Source organism: Rhinatrema bivittatum, chromosome 3 (genome assembly GCF_901001135.1).
Source record: "Rhinatrema bivittatum chromosome 3, aRhiBiv1.1, whole genome shotgun sequence".
Lineage (NCBI taxonomy): Eukaryota > Metazoa > Chordata > Amphibia > Gymnophiona > Rhinatrematidae > Rhinatrema > Rhinatrema bivittatum.
The window spans coordinates 224,986,813-225,004,487 of record NC_042617.1 but is presented as its reverse complement, the minus strand read 5'-3'; the positions used below and the strand labels follow the sequence as shown (position 1 = coordinate 225,004,487).

Here is a 17,675-nt window from a genome sequence, read left to right as displayed (position 1 = left end):
TACCATAGTCGTGTTGTCCGAGAGAATTCTGACCGCTCGGTGATGAACCTGGTGAAGGAAGCCCTGCAACGCTAAGCACACCGCCCTCGTCTCCAGCCGGTTGATTGTCCAACTTGACTGATCCTTCGTCCAGCGGCCCTGAATGGAGCTCGAACCACAGACCGCTCCCCAACCGGCTAGACTGGCATCCGTGGTGACTACCACCCAGTGCGGAGCTTCCAGAGAGACCCCTGTGCCAAGTGGTGAGGGTCCAGCCACCAACGGAGACTGAGTCTTGCAGCTGCCGGGATGGGAAGTACCGCCTGAAAATCCCGCGACACTGGCTTCCAACAGGATAGCAATGCCCGCTGAAGAGGATGCAGATGCGCAAAGGCCCACGGTACAAGGTCTATGGTGGAAGCCATGGTTCCCAGAACCTGCAGGTAGTCCCACGCAGTGGGGGCTGGGAGCACCCGGAAACGAAGGATCTGCTCGCGTAATGCTTGTGCCCGGTCCCGCCGTAGGAACACTTTGCCCACCTTGGTGTTGAAGTGCGCTCCCAGAAAATCCAATGACTGAGAAGGCGTGAGTTTGCTCTTGGAAAAGTTGATGATCCACCCCAGGGAACAAAGCAACTGCACCACCCTGTCGACCGCCTGAATACCCTCGGTGCGAGACTTCGCCTGGATGAGCCAGTTGTCCAGGTAAGGGTGCACCAGAACTCCTTCCCGCCATAAGGCTGCCGCCACCACTACCATGACCTTCGTGAAAACCCGTGGCGCCATCGCCAAGCCGAACGGAAGGGCTTGGAATTGAAAATGCTGCCCCAGGATCTTGAAGCAAAGATAACGGTGGTGCGCCTGGAGGATAGGGATATGAAGATACGCCTCCGTGAGATCCAGGGAGGCGAGGAATTCTACTGGATGGACCGCTGCCACAACCGAGCGTAGTGTCTCCATCTGAAAACGTGGGACCCTGAGGGACAGGTTGACCGTCTTGAGGTCCAGGATAGGTCGAAAAGTGCCCTCCCTCTTGGGCACCACGAAATAGATGGAATAATGTCCCCGGCCCAGCTCAGAGGCAGGCACCGGGACTATCATCCCCAGGGAAAACAAGGATACCTTCCCGGCGGGCAGCTGCCGCCACCACCACCATGACTTCGGCAGAGGTGCGAGGTGCCGTCGCAATATCAAAAGGAAGGTCCCTGAACAGAAGTCTAAGCGAACGCGAAGAGACTATGGTAGCCGCAATGAACCGGAAAATGTGAAACTCCGCAGTCAAAACGAGTGAGGCGAGGAACTATCTGGGGCGAGAACGACACGAGGACCACTCGCCAAGTTGCCATGTGGAAAAAAACAAAAAAAAAAACGGGATCTTAAAAGCCCGGTTGACTCATTTAAGGTCTGAGAACGAACGAACACCCGTCCTGTCGGGGAACGACGAAGTAAATAGATAACTGGCCTGCAGCAAGCACTCTGGCAGGACCCGGGATCACCAGACCCAGACACAGAAGCCTGGAGAAGGTGTGCTCTGCCGCTTGACACTGGGACCGACCGCACGGGGTAAAAGGAAAAGGGGACCCTGAGAGTCTCGAGCAAGCGAAAGCATACCCAACTCCAAGGACATCGAAGACCCAGTGGGCTGACATGATTGTGACCCAATCCATGAACAACAGGGAAGAGACCGCCTAGAAAAGGGCCGAGGAATGAGTCCAGTGAACTTCATTGTGTGGTAGGCGTAAGGATGGAGCCCGTGGGCTGGCCCCCGCGAGAGGGACAGCACCCACGAGAAGGCTGCGACCAAGCCTGCGAATAAGAGGAAAACCCCCGGAGGAGTCGCCCTGCTCGCGTGGGATATACCGTTGCCGGCCTTGAAAACGCGTACGAGAGGGACGGGATGATTGCAGACGGTCCTCCTGAAGCTTAGGGACCTTACCTTCCCCTAAGAACCCATACCTTCTCAAGGTCCTTGCCAAAGAGCAGCTTACCTTTGAACGGCAACGTGCCCCACTGGGATTTGGAGGACGGAGCGGCCGACCGATGGCACAGCCAGAGGAGCCGACTGGCGAACGTCGCCGAAGCCATCACTGATGTCCGGACGCGGAGAAGGTTGAATGCACAGCCTCTGTCGTCTGGACGCTGAGAAGGTCGTATGCGCAGCCTCTGCCCACGGGAGGTCCCGGGTGCAGAGCAACTGCTAAACTCACCTGAGACCTGCCCGCAGCATGAGACTGCTGCAAATAGCCGCACGCACCCCTAGCGCCAGAACATCGAAAGTGCGCTTCACACGAGACTCGAGTATGCGTACCTGGGCGACTTGGAGCCGGGAAAAAACCTCCGGTATCGTGCCCGCAGAAAGTAGACCACGGGGGGACTATAAAGTTTTTGGGGTTTTTTTTTAAGCATACCTCCAAGGTGGAGGAGCTAGTCCAGGGCACGACCCGCCTGCCATGCCCGCAGGCGCAGCAACTTGTGCAAGGGAGGAAGGGGAAGGTGCTTGCCGAATCCCTAATTCCCACCAGGACTTGGTCCATATCCATGGGCAAGAAGCCGTAAGGGTGCCCATAAGACCCTGGGGACGTCCCTCCCTAGGGGTGAAAGGTATTCTTCTCATCCGGATTGGCTGTCTGCTGTAGCAAGAGAGAGCCGCACTGAAGAAAAAAAGCTGCAGAGAAAAAAATTTGACTGACAGCCTGGAGGCCCGGAGTGAAGCAGGGGGGGATCCTGCTGACTCCTGCCTGTCTGGCTGCCGGTACAAGCCCAGGTGAGGAACAAAAGGAAAAATATTGGTCCGTTGCTGTAGGTAAGTATTAAAAGTACTGGAAATACTTTTAAACTTAACCTGTGTCTGTGTCTCTGGAAACTTTTTTTTTTTTTTAAACTGAGTACAGCAGTATAAATGTATGACCCTTCGGCAGCCAGAGGGGGGGAGACGAGACCCGGAGAGCCCCAGTCCCCACACCTGGAAGCGATAACGGACACAGGCTATGCACTGCACAAGGGGCCAAGCCCCCCCTGAACCCAGCAAGAGCCAGAAGACAGAGCAGTCTCCTGAAGAAAAATTCTACAGACTTTCTAACTAACCTGCCAATGTTATTAAAACAGGAAGAACAAATCACAAAATCCCTAAGGAATAAGTACATGCTTGAACCGTAAGGAAAAGAAGAAGGAAAAGGCTGACCAGCCTAGAGCAGAGAACGAAGGGTGAGCTGCTGCACCTGCTGGAGACAGACGAATACTGAAGGGTTAGAGGATAGGCTCTGTCCTGATATAGGGCATCCTTCAAGTTTTAGTCTGTCTCCACCTGCTGGAAAGGAGGCTCAACCCACTGTCTGGACTGATCCGGGTACGTACAGGGAAACTGTTTTTATCTTCTTTATCATACTTTTTTCAAAAGAAGTATAGCATATGATTGAAAGAGTTTAATTTGCAATAAAAAATGTTTCTGGAAGCTTATAGATGGATGTGGAAGGTTCTAGAACCTTCTAGAAAGTTGTACAACCATCAAGAAAGTTCTGAGGCTTATATATAGTGTGGAGCCTGTCGGTTGCAGACGGCTGCGACCTTTGTTGCTCACCTCCTTTTTCCCTGCTTCAGTAATTCTCAGACAATTGGCGACCTCTGCCTCTGCATTTCGCTCTCCTCAGCGTTCCTGGGACAGCGTGAGCAATCCCGTCCGCCATCTTGAATCGGGGATTACCTAAGGCGGTGGTTCCCAACCTTTTTTGCACCAGGGACCGGCTTCAAGCAAGACCATTTTTCCATGGCCCGGCAGGGCGTGGTGGGGCAGGGGCGGGGCTTTGGTTATATAGGGGCGGGGTTATGGAGAGGGTTGGATTTTAGTGCATACTTATTTAATTATGACATTTATAATGTGAATGTGACTCAACTCACCATAGGCTCAGAATGAGTGGGAGCACCGGGCTTGTTTCCCTTGTTTTTCAAACGTCACACCTCTCTCCTCCACCTGACGAATTCCCTCTCATGAACTCCCCTGGCTGTGAGCAAACCCCAGGAAGACACCCATTCATTCTCATACACAGACACACCCTCAGGCAGGCACCCATGCATTCACACACATACACCCCCAGGCAGGCACCCATGCATACACATGCACACACTAAAGGCAGAGACCCCCTCTCTTTCTTTTGCCAGCAACCTCAGAGCCTCTCTCATTCCTCTGCTGCCACTGTCACTGATGCCGCGTGGCTACTGGGGAGGTGCTGATTGCTGCTACTGGCACTGAAGCCCATTCTGCTGCCTCCTCTGTGCAGGCCCCGTGGGCTTCCATTTCCTCCATGCTGATCTCGTACATTGTGAGATCCGCATAGAGAAAGTGCTACTCTTGCACATTCCCAAAGATTACATGTGTCAATCAGTAAAAAGTAATTTATTATTTTTTACATTTGCTGTCTGATCTTAGTTTTCTAATCGGTTGGTCACAGGCTTTTTTTTTTTTTCACCTTCCCTTTCTTATTTTTTTGCCAATTCCTTTTATATTGTCTTTTTTTCTATTTCTCTTCTCTCCATCTGTCTTCTTCCCTCAAACACACAGACAGGTTCTCATTCTTACATGCTTTCTCTCTCTCTCACACACACACACACAGGCTCTCACTCTCACATGCTCTCTCTCATGCAATCATTCATACACACAGTCTCTCACTGGCACATGCTGTCTCTCACACACACAGAGGCTCTCAAATAAATTCTCTGCAAACATTCAGGTCTTCTCTCCCACACACAGTCTCTCACCTCACTCTCACACACGCACACATACACACTCTACAGGCCCTCAGCCTCTCTCTCACCTCTGGCCCTCTTCTTTACGGGTTGCCACAGGATGGGCTCTGTAGCGGCCCTGGTCTTCTCGGGCCGCGCTGCTCTTCTTCTGCACGCGGCTGATGCTCTTCCTCCTTCCTGCCCGCGCGGCTCTGGCAACATTTTTCTTCCGGGGCCATGCGGGCAGGAAGGAGGAGAAGCACCTGCAAGTTTAGACGCGACCTTTTTCTTCAGGCCGTGGTGACGTGAGCTCCACCACGGCCCTGCTGATCTTCTTGCTGTTTGTATCCGGCACACAGCACAGCAGTAGTTTAGTGCTGGTCTGCGGCGGTGCTGAGGACCGGCAAAAAACCCCTAACGGCTCGGTCCTGGTCCGCGGACCGGTGGTTGGGGACCCCTGACCTAAGGCACGCTTGAGCGCGCCAGGGCCCATCTGATACACGTCATGCCGGGAACCTCGGGGGCGTTCCCTCTGTATGACGTCATCTGCCTGCATGTATTTGAGCCAGGTGGTCTGAGCTCCTTCAGATACACTTGCTTCGCTACGCTGAACTCGTTCCTGACCCAGAGACTCGAATGCTTTAGCTACGCGCTCCTCGAGGTCCTTGCCACGTTCTGGCTATCCGCTCTTCGGATGGCCTTCCTGCCTGAGTGTCTCTCTATGTCTACTCTAGCCTTGTCTGGTTCAGCCTTGTGACTTCACTACCTTCAGCTGATGGAACCTCCGGTGTACCCCGTGCCTCGGACCACTACCATGCTCTCCTCAGCAACCTTCCTTGCACACTTCAGAATGAGTACCATCAAGCTATTCAGCTCTGCTGATCTCCTGCTCTACTCCTGTGATTCTTAGCGTACCCTGTGCTGCGGGCCACTACCGGATCAATACTGAGAAGTTCCATCTAAGGAGAGATTCCCTGGCATACCCCGCTCAGCGGACCAGTACCGGGGATACCTTCATTGAGCTGCCCATTCCTCTGGACTGTGTTTCTCTCTTCCTACTTGGTGGGTTTTCAACATTCCATTCTAATAAAGTCTCTTTGCTATTGTGTCCGTCTCAGCTGAGGCCACGCTTATCGAGGTGAGTCCCCACAGGGCTCTTCCCTGTGGGTGGTGTCAGCTCTCACCCCGATCCAGGGTCTACAAACATACCACAATATAACAGATTGCTAAATCCATGGACCTGGCTCAGGTCTCAGCCCTTCAGGCCATCCCTGGCCTGGCCTAATGTACTGCTGAACAACAGAGTACTTTAGAGACTTTGGCTAATGCATTTAATCAGTTGAATTCACGACTGAATACTCCAACTACGTCTGACAAAGATGCCTCATCATCTGTGGCTTCAGGATGAACTGAAGTACCACTACCAGCCCATACTCACTTCTCAGGAGATTCTCTTTTATGTAGAGGCTTCCTCAATCAGTGCTGTATACACTTTTCATTACAACCCACCTACTTCCCTACTGCGTTATCCAAGACTACGTATATCCTGTCTCTTTTGGATGGAAAAGCCCTGGCTTGGGCTTCACCTCTCTGGGAACGCAATGACCCAATCCTTAGCGACTTGCCAGGGTTTCTTGCTCTTTTTAAGTCAGTATTTGATGACCCTGCTCGCAAGACAGTCCCCGGATCCACTCTGTTACATCTCCAACAAGGAACCAAGCCACTCCGGGATTATGTGATCAAACTTAAGACCCTATATCTTCAGAGCTTCACTGGGATCCAGAGTGTCTGTGTGTGATCTTCCTAGACAGCCTTAACTCCCGTATCAAGGATGAATTGGCAGCACGTGAATTACCTGACACCTTGGACTCACTTATTGACCTTGCTGGGAGAATTGATCATCGCCTGCGGGAACGATCACAAGAGGGAAAGAACCCTAACAGACACCTCTCAGTGAATCTATGTCCATGAGCCACACCTGCTGCACAGGCCCTGCCTTCACCGATCCCTGATGAAGATGAACCCATGCAATTAGGCCGCAGCCATCTAACTGCCAAGGAGAGGCTCTACCGTAAGAGAATGGGTCTCTGTATGTACTGCGGTCAACCAGGCCATGCGGTCCAATCCTGCCCCATCTGTCCGGGAAACATGCAGACCTAGGATCCGCTGGAGGACTCTTCCTAGGTCTTACTACAACAACTCCTCCACTGACACTCCCAGTCTTGATCGTCTCCGGGACCCTTGAATTCCAGACTCTTTCGATTGTCGATTCTGGAGCCGGTGGCAATTTTATACTCAAAAGGCTAGTAGAACATTTGCGGATTCCTACCATTACGACACGCACTCCGCTGCTTCTCTCTTCTATACATGGCGAACCATTACCAGGAGAGGTATCCCACACCACTCAACGTATTTGTCTGCGCACTGGTGCCCTTCATACAGAAACCATCTCATTTTTGGTTCTTGAACAAGGCCGTTCATCCTATAGTACTTGTTCTCCCATTGCTGCAAGAACACACACCCCCAGTTTGAATGGAGCACCATGGAACTTTCACAATGGGGTACAGCTTGTCACAACAAGTGCTTGAAGAGTGTAACACCTATACCCTGCATGTCTACCACTGCCTCACTTCCAGGTTTGCCGCAACAATATATGTCCTTTCACGACGTTTCTCAAAAAAAGCAGCTGATGTATTACCACCATACTGGTCTTTCGACTGTGCTATTAATCTAAAACCAGGCTCGGAGCCCCCTAGAGGATGGGTATACCCACTTTCCCTATCAGAGATTGAGGCCATGTCGGCCTATATCCAAGAAAACGTGCAAAAATGATTCATCTGACCTTCCAAATCACTTGCTGGCGCAGGATTCTTTTTTGTCGGCAAGAAGGATGGAACCCTTCAACCATGTATAGACTACAGAGGGCTTAACAAAATCACCATCAAAGACTGCTATCCCCTACCTCTGATCTCAGAGTTATTCGACAGACTCCAGGAAGCCAAGATTTTTACAAACCTGGATCTAAAGGGGGCATATAATCTGGTCTGTATTCATCAAGGGGATGAGTGGAAAACGGCCTTTAATACCCGAGATGGCCACTTCGAGTATATGGACATGCCTTTTGGCCTGTGTAACGCCCCGGCCATATTCCAAAATATGATGAATGATATTCTGCGAAATATGTTGTACCAATGCATGATTGTGTATTTAGACGACATTAATTTTTTCCCAAGATCTACGCTAAACTTGAAAAATGTGCCTTCCATCAAGAATCCGTTCCCTTTTTGGGTTACGTGGTGTCCAGCAGAGGGTTCCAGATGGACCCACAAAAAACAAAAGCATACAGGACTGGCCTCAACCCACTGGCCTTAAGGCACTCCGCCGCTTCCTCGGCTTCACCACGACGGCACCACTCACTGCTATGACTAAAAAGGAGTTAACCCTTCACAGTGGTCACCCGAAGCAGTTGCTGCCTTTCAGGCCCTCTAAGAAGCTTTTCTCAAAAAACCTTGCCTTTGCCACTCGGACCCTTGACGACCGTTTAATGTTGAGGTTGATGCCTCCAATGTCTGAATAGGAGCCTTGCTCAGCCAGAACAGCGAAACTCAGACACTGCACCCTTGCTCTTTTTTTTCCTGTTTTACTCCAGCCGAGCGGAATTATGGTATAGGAGATAAAGATCTGTTAGCTACTAAGCTAGCTTTTGAAGAGTGGCGCCTGTTATGGTTTTGAGGTGTTTGAGTGGATTCTTGGGTCCTCTAGAGATGACCACGCCCATGGGGAGGAGCCCCGTGAGGAGCCACAGTACTGGGCTAGACTCAGGATGCACACACACAGAGATTTGTCTTTTATTGTACAGCTATTGTATACCACCAGAGGTGGCAGTAGTGAGATAATCTGGAGGTAGCAGTCCAGGGGCCCTCAGCAGAGGAGACCCGTCTCGCTGAGATGGTATAGTGAGATCTAGATGCAGGTTCCCAGCGCAGCAGAGCTGTAGAAGAGACAGACAGAGAGTTAGATTACTCACAGAGTTGGTAGCTGTAAGGCAACGATTCCAGCAGGCACATGTAGTAGAATACAGGCACTGAGCCTGGGAGAGCAGGCCCTCAAGGAGCGAGTACCTGTTCCCAAATAGGCACCTGAAAGAAAGCAAAGGGCCCCAGAGGAGGGGTACCCAGGTTAGAAAATACCCAAGAAAGCTTCCGGCGGCAGAACAGAAGTGGCAGAGAAGCTTAGACCGGAGGCTTTCCATCCAAAACAATCCTTGCTAACTCAATGAGCTAGCAAACAAGGGCAAGCTAAATACCTCCAGGAAGGGGCGGAGACCAGTGGTGGTAGGCCGGCCTTCCTGTGCTGATTTCTTTAAAACAAAGGCTGGCTTCGCCGCGTGCGTCTAGAGAACATCAGGGGGCGGGGCTTCCGCTGCGATGGTGTCCCGAGCGCAGGGGTAGGCCCTTCAACATCGCAGCAGCCCCCAGGGGTCCGGAGTGCGTCGGACTGAGACCGGAAGGGATAAGCTTGGTCGGCCTCCTCGGCTGACCAGCATCTATGGCTTTAGAGAGCACTACATCAGGACACACAAAGGACCACAAAAATTTGGAATACCTGCATCATGCGCAGCGATTGAACCATCGACCGGGCCCCATGGTCTTTGTTTTTTTAACCAGTTTGACTTCTTGCTCAAGTACTGTCCTGCTGACAAGAATATCTTACGTTCTTTCACTCCAGAGGACATTCCTGACGAACCTCGCCATATCATCAGCCCTGAAAAGGCTGCTACTCATTCCATTCAATCCGGAAAGACGGTGGTGCCCCGGGGCCTGAGAAAGAACATTCTGAAATGGGCTCATGATTCCCACTTGGCCGGTCACCCTGGGCAATTCCATATGCTATCCATATTATAGCGGTATTATTAGTGGCCTTCAATGAAAGACGATGTATGCACGTACGTGGAATCTCGCACCACTTGCGCTAGACAGAAGCCTCCAGCCGGTCACCCTTGGGGTCTCCTCCAGCCTTTACCAGCTCCAGACCAACCTTGGACGCAATCACAACGGATTTTGTCATTGACCTGCCCATCTCAAGCGGAAACACCACCACATGGGTCACAATTGATGGCTTCTCGAAAATGGCGCACTTCATGGCCTTACCATGATTGCCATCTGCCCCAGAATTAGCCAAGCTGTTAATACAACATATTAACAGCATACCGTGCACGTCTGCACGGTATGCCAAAGAAAAATCATATAGGATAGAGGTGTACAGTTCACCGCTAAATTCTGGAGAGCCCTGTGTAAAAAATTCGATATTTCTTTAGATCTAACGTCAGCATGGCCAAACTGAAAGAACAAATCACACACTTAAGCAGTTTCTTCGCTCCTACGTCAATTCTCGACAAAGCGACTGGGCAGAATTACTTCCCTGGGCAGAGTTCGCCTTGAATTCACATTCTTCAGCCGCTACTGGATCTACACCTTTCCAAATTGTGTATGGTCATCAGGCACTACCTCCTTTACCTATACCTTTGTTGGTTTCATCACCTACAGCCCAGGCTTCGGCTGAAGAACTCCATCGACTCTGGAACCAGACCAAGAGCCTCCTTCAAAAAGCGGGTCAATGGGCCAAGAAATGTTACAATGCCCATCACAGAGCAGCACCTCAATTTCAACCAGGAGACAAGGTATGGCTCAGCACAAAACATCTCCATCTCAAGCTGCCATCTTTTCGTTTCGCTCCACGCTATATTGGGCCTTTCTCCATACTATGCCATCTGGGACCAGTAACTTACAGCCTGAAGTTACCCACTTCCATGAAAATACACAATGCCTTCCACATGTCTCTCTTGAAGCCACTCATTCTCTCCGTGTTTTCTAACAAGACTCCGGATCCTCAACCTCTTGATGTCGAGGAGGACATTACATACCAAGTGGAGGACATTCTTAACATTCGCAAACATGGGAAGCAGTGGGAGTACCTCGTATCCTGGGAAGGATATGGGCCAGAAGAAAATACCTGGGAGCCTGCTAAAAATATCCTCGACAAAGACTTGATTCATCAATTTCATCTAACTCATCCAAGGAAGCCGAAACCACCTGGGAGGAGCCCTAAGGAGGTGGGAACTGTTGAGCTCGGTCGCAGAGAGCTGCGACCTTTGTTGCTCACCTCCTTTTTCCCTGCTTCAGTAATTCTCAGACAATTGGCAACCTCTGCCTCTGCATACCGCTCTCCTCAGTGTTCAGTGTCGGCATGGGCAAGCCCATCTGCCATCTTGAATCGGGGATTACCTAAGGCACGCGCACGCCAGGGCCCATCTTATACACATTTTATTTATTTTTATTTATTTAAGAGTTTTTATATACCGTCATTAAGTTATTTACCATCATAACTGTTTACAATAGGGCACCTTTATCAAAGAGCATATAGATTCTAATTTACATGGGTGGTGCCATTATTATTCGGTAACAGACAATATTATGAATGCTATAGTATGTGATAATGAGTTTACATTTAAGGAAATTCAGTCGGGGGGGGGGGGTTTTGAATCTTTCTTAGTAATTCTTCCTGATGGTTGACTACAGTTAAAATAGTGTGAACTAATTCCAGTGGTCTCTGGAAGTTTGGAGCTGGGTGCTTTTAGCCGCGTATCCTTAATTAAAATCCTGCGTCATTCTCTTTCTTGAAGGCTTGTTTGAAAAGCCAGGTTTTCAGTTGTGTTTTGAAAAGTTTATGATTGCTCTGGAGTCTAAGGTCAAGGGACATGGTGTTCCATAGTGTGGGACCGGCTAGAGACAGTGCACGATCCCTGACTTGGGTAAGTCTTGCTGTTTTCACTGAGGGAATGGGTAAAAGTGCTCTGTTTGCTGATCTTAAATTTCTGTGTGGGATGTGTAGTCTAAGTGCTGTGTTCAGCCATTCAGCTTTTTCGTCATGGATAAGTTTGTGTATTAAGCATAGGGCTTTGAACTGTATTCTTTGTTGTATGGGTAGCCAATGTAGAGTGGCAAGTGTATCTGTTATGTGATCTCTTTTGCTTTTTCCAGTGAGAATTCTGGCTGCTGCATTTTGTAAAATTTGTAGTGGTCTTACTGAAGTGTTGGGTAGGCCTAGTAGTAAAGCGTTACAGTAGTCTGTGCTGGCAAATATCAGGGATTGAAGTACAGTACGAAAGTTTGGCAAAGATAGTAATGGTTTAAGTTTTCTGAGTATCATGAGTTTAGCATACCCTTCCCTTTACTTTAAGTGATATGTGTTGTTTGAGGTTTAGTTCGGGGTCAATTAATACTCCGAGGTTGCGAACTTTCTTAGCTAAGTCAATTTGGTGGTTGCTATTGAGAGATAATGGAATTTGTGTGATGTTCATGTTTTTTCTTTCTAAGTGTATGAATTTGGTTTTATCGATGTTGATTATCAGTTCCATTTGGTTTAATAGTTGTTTTATTATGTCCAGATACATCATAGCTAAGTCTATGGTTTTTTCAATTGTATCGTGGCGGGAACATCATGGCGGGAACCTCGGGGGCGGGAACCTCGGGGGCATTCCCTCCCCAGGATGTCATCTGCCTGTGTGTATTTGAGCCAGGCGGTCCGAGCTACCTACGAGTTAGCAAGGACTTACTTCCTGCTTAATTCCACTCCTTCGGAGATGCTTGCTTCACTGAACTCGTTCATGACACAGAGACTCAAACGCTTTATGTACCCGCTATTCGGGGGCCTTGTCACTTTCTGGCTATCCGTTCCTCGGTGGGCCTTCCTGCCTGAGTTTCTCTCTGCATCTACTCTGGGCTTGTCTGGTTCAGCCTTGTGACTTCGCTACCTTCAGCTGATGGAACCTCCATTGTACCCTGTGCCTCGGGCCACTACCGTGCTCTCCTCAGCAACCTTCCTTGCACACTTCAGAGTGAGTACCATCAAGCTATTCAGCTCTACTGACCTCCTGCTCCATCTAAGGAGGGATTCACTGGAATACCCCGATCCATGGACCACTACCGGGGATACCTTCCATTGAGCTGCCCATTCCTCCGGACTGTGTTTCTCTCTTCCCACTTGTGGGTTTTCTACATTCCAGTGTAACAAAGTCTCTTTTCTATTGTGTCAATCTCAGCTGAGGCCACGCTTATCGAGGTGAGTCCCCACAGGGCTCCTCCCCTGTGGGTGGAGTCAGCTCTCACCCTGATCCAGGGTCTACAAACATACCACAATATAACATATAGATGGCAACACTCATCAACTCTCAGTTAGTTCAATTCTAGTCTTACAGCCAGTAAGGCAGTTTTCTAAGTTCAGACTCAGATTTCAAGTTACAGTTCTATTCGTTAAGATTTTAGTAAGTTCTTATATTAGTGAGTTTGTGCTTTGCAAAGTGTAGTTCATTTGTGCAATATAATGGCATCATCATCATCAAAGTCCACCTCAAGACTTTCGCGCTACTTACAGAAAGGTTATGAATGTAGTCTCATCAGAAACATAACAAACCAAATTGAAGGAGCGAAACTGCCTTCAAATCAGCAAATATTCAGTGTTTTTTTCTTCAATTTATGTGTTGTTAAATTATGAATCAAAGAAAGTGTGACCTTAATTGTAAAAGAAGTTCATGTTTTTTGGAAAAAGGAAGAAATTCCGCCAAAATGAACCGATCATTGCGTTGAAAAAGTTAACGGCTAAATTTTAAATCCCCTGCGCGTGGGAAAATGGGGGTTACGCGTGTGGCCGGGCTTTGTGCGCGCTGCACGCATCTTCAAAGGGACACAGCCACGCACACAACTCCCATTATGCACAGAAGTGCCGGGCCCAAGAAAAGGAGCTGGCGTTAAGTTCAACAATATGGAAACAAAAATGAGGTAGGGCCTTCTAAGGGGCTGGGGAGGAGAGGGAAAGAGGGAGGCAGGGTAGGTGGGGTGGGGGGTAGGAAAGTTCCCTCCGAGTCCGCTCCTTAATTGGATCGGACTGGGAGGGAACTGGGGGAGGCCCGATCTTGTCGCAACGCAAAACGTGCAATTTTCAACCCCATTTTGCTTGCGCCACCCCGGATTTTATAACATGCGTGCACCGACGTGTGCATGTTAAAAAGTTGCGCATCCATGTATGCACACTGGGTAGCGCGTGCATACTTTTTAAACATGTACCCCAATATCACTACATAAAGAATGGCAAGATTTGGGGGGCGCTCTTGAACAGCGACCAAGATGGCTGCCTGAACTAATGGCTCCGTGAGATCTCACCTCCTATACAACTAAACAAACCTCTATAATGGATGTCTCCAGCTGTTGCAACCGCTTAAACATCTTCCGCTATGGCTATTTCAAAGTCGGGGAAAACTGAAGCTGCCTTTGCAGCTGCCTCGGGCTCTAAAAGAGCGAAGCAAGATCCACCATTGCCAGACAAGGCCCCACAGCCGAAGGCAATGGCGTCAGCAGATTTAGTATTGACAGAGCTAAAGCAGCTCAAGGATATGATCCATCTCAATATCGACCACCATTAGAGGAGACCTGCAATCTATGGCTGCTCAAATGGGAAGCTTTCAAACGTGCCTCAACGATGTGGAAACACAGACCTCGTCATTGCTACTAGCAACTGCGCCATTCCCGCGCTTGACCCGGGATGTGGAAAAGATGCAACAAGACATCGAGGACTTATTGAATCATGATTGCCGAAACAATATCAGAATATTGGGAATCCCGGAAGATGCGGAAGGGTCGGATCTGATTGATTTACTTCTTAAGCTGATTCCTTCATGCCGACAGATAAACTTCGAAAATCTCTTTGAGGTGGAAAGGGCTTAGGGCCCTTAGGGCCGCGCGCGCGGCTAAGAAGATTTCTTAAAGGGGCCATGACAGGAAGTGTCATGGCCCCTCCTGAAGCTCCTTCTCCTGCTTCCTGTACTTAAGGCAAGGGCTGTGCAGTCAGTCCTTGCCTTGGTATTAAGGTTCCTGCCTTGAGTGTGTTCCTGGCTCCTGGTTCTTGTTTCTTCGTCCCGTCTTCTTCCCTGCTCCATGGACTGATTCTTGGCTGCTGACTTTGGACTGGTGTTCGTGTATTCTCCCGGCTGGTTCCTGGTTTGGTTCTGGATTCTTCTTTGGCTTGACCCCGGTACGGATTTGGACCCTTCTCCTGCCTCGACCCTGGTACGGCTGCGGACCCTTCTCCTGCTTCGACCCTGGTACGGCTGCGGACCCTTCTCCTGCTTCGACCCTGGACTGGATTCGGATCCCGCTGGTATTCTGAACATTGGACTGGACTTGGATTTTTCTTCTATTTTCATCCTCAGACTGTCACGTCCTGCTGGAGGCGCCAGCCGCCTGCAACCCACGACCTGCAGGAGGCGCCTGCATCCAGACCTCTTACAGTCTTCAGAGGAGTCGCCTAAGTCCCAGCGGCCGGACCCCTACGGGCTTCTCCTTGGGGGATCGCGTGCTTCCAGGGTGAAGTCTTCTAGCAAGAGTCTTCAGTTCAACAGGCCTCGCCCTTCGACGGTAGCTGTTACCGCGAAACGAGGGTCCACATTCATAACAGCAGAGGCTTTCAAATGTAACACTGAAAACTTAATTATTAATTGTACTTCATTTCAACATCAACAGAGAGAATTCAGAGAACAGAGAGAAGCAGAAAGTAAAAGAAAATGTAATCTAGTAGATTGCAACATTTTGGTGTTACACTGGGATAGCAAGCTGCTTCCAGATTTATCTGGCGTGGAAAAGGTTGATAGATTAGCCATAATTTTTACTTTTCATGGTAAAGAACAATTAATAGGTATACCTGAAATTCCAACATCTATATGAGAAGATCAGGCTGTAGCCATTTACCAAGCAGAGGAAAAATGGTGCATAGAAGAAAAAATACAGGCGTTATGTTTTGATACAACTGCAAGCAACACTGGTCGAATAAGTGGTGCCTGTACAAATCTTGAGAAAATGTTTGATCGTGATTTACTCTACCTTCCGTGTCGACATCACATCTTCAAATTAGTCTTGACAAGTAGTTTTGATACAATAATGGGTGTAACTAACGCACTAGATGTGAATTTGTTTAAAAGATATAGGGAAACCTGGTTAGCCATAGACAACAAAAAATAACATAGTGGGATAGAAGATGTCACCAAAAATGTTCGAGTCAGAACAGTCATGTCATAAACAGCATAGAGATGATTACCGCAAATTATTAGAATTGGCCATGACTTTCTTCGGTGGTACTCCCCTAAAAGGAGTCTCATTTCATGTTCCTGGAGCTGTGAGCCACGCTCAGTGGACGGCAAAGACTATTTATGCCTTTAAAATATATTTATTCCAAGATCAATTTAAACTGACCAAATCAGAAGAACATGCATTTTTCTTCTCAGACTCTATTTACAAGCCTGGTTCTGAAAGCTCCGTAACTAGATTACAATTTTTTATTTAAATTAATAGAGTGTAAGGAAATAGATCCAGAAATTAGTAGTGCTGCCGTGAAAAACTTTTCAAACCATTTATGGTATCTATCACCAGAAACTGAGGCATTTGCATTCTTTGATGATTAAGTTCCCTAGACATTAAGCAAAAAATGGCTACTATAATGATGATTACAAAAGACAGCGAAGCAGAAAATCTAATAAAACAAAGCATTGTTAGAAGTGAAGACCTCGATCATTTAAAAGAAAAACATTTCTATGATTTTATTTCCGCAGAATCGAACATGTGCTTCTCAAGATTTTCAATAAACACAAATTTTCTAAAAAATTGTCCATCTACTTGGAAAAATGATGTCAACTTCCAACGTGGGTTGGAAACATTGAAAAGCACTGTAGTAGTTAAGGTGGCTGAGAGAGGAGTGAAGCTAATCCAAGAATATCAGAACATTCCGACCAAGAATAAAAAAGAAAAGCAATACATTGTGTAAATTGTTAGTAAACACAAGAAAAAAGTACCCAGATGCTACCAAAACTGGCCTAAGGAAGCAGTAAAATCTGGTATCTTATTACATTTTTATTGTTGTTATTTTTATTTTAGACATTATTTTGCTAAGTATGTATTTTTTTTCGGTTTCAATTCTTGCTCAATATATTGACTAATTTTTATTTCATATAAATAACTGTATGAAAAAAATAGAAATAAAATTGTTTTTCGATAATGCTTGACTATTATTTTCCCAAACGTCATTTGAAAATGACATGCAAATGTTTTAAATAAAAACTACTAATTTTCAGTGAAATTTGAAACTTTAAGCCCTTAGGGGTCACCTTAAAATAGTTCAATTGAATTGAAATTTGGCAGGGAGCACTTTTTTATATATTGGAGCAAGATTAGGTGTTGGGAGCAAAGAATTTCAAAAGTTGAAAAATAAGGGCCACCCTAATAAGCACATGTATTTTATTATATAACTGCAAAACTCTTTACATACCTCAGCCATTCTAAAATCTTCTAATTTTTATTTTTTCTATAAAATGTCATCTGTGGAAAGACACATCTCCCCTTCAAGACACCTGAAACATCACTTGTAAAAACACTGAACAGAACAGCACTAATACCTGTGGCATTATTTTGGTCAGCCACGGGGACCCTCTACCAGTGGAAAAATGTCAAACATAGGACTGCAGAGACAGCATATGAGTAGGTCTATAGAAATATGAGTAGGTCTATAGAAATATGCATTTCTGCAAGTGCCCTGTCTTATAGGCTCCTTTTATCAATAAGAAAACTGTACAGATTACAATGGCTTTTGATTCATGTACAATAGATATATGATACTTAAAGAGAGGAGAAACTATAACTATTTCTCCTTACTGGTATGTACAATATAAAATTTGTAAAGTATACAGGCCTACTTTAATAACTCTTTGTTGTATCATTGGAGAAGGATGATTGACGAGAACAAGAAGAACATCTGGTTGAATCAGATTGTCCATTACATCTGCAAGCATCAAATCTGGCAGGATTAGCAGAACTCCATGTAAAAGATCATATAGCCCACAGCATATAAGTACAATGCAATCTTCTGCTGACCTTAAAA

The 17,675-nt window shown here is 47.6% G+C and overlaps 1 protein-coding gene across 1 annotated transcript in view; it reads right to left on the bottom strand.

The window, feature by feature from the left end:
• The window catches only part of LOC115087279 (lysosomal-trafficking regulator-like), a 1,534,685-nt gene that overhangs the window by 863,592 nt on the left and 653,418 nt on the right, over positions 1-17,675 (bottom strand). Inside the window, 1 exon segment of the mRNA XM_029594260.1 lies at positions 17,491-17,668. Within this exon segment, the coding sequence (XP_029450120.1) occupies positions 17,491-17,668 (178 nt within the window).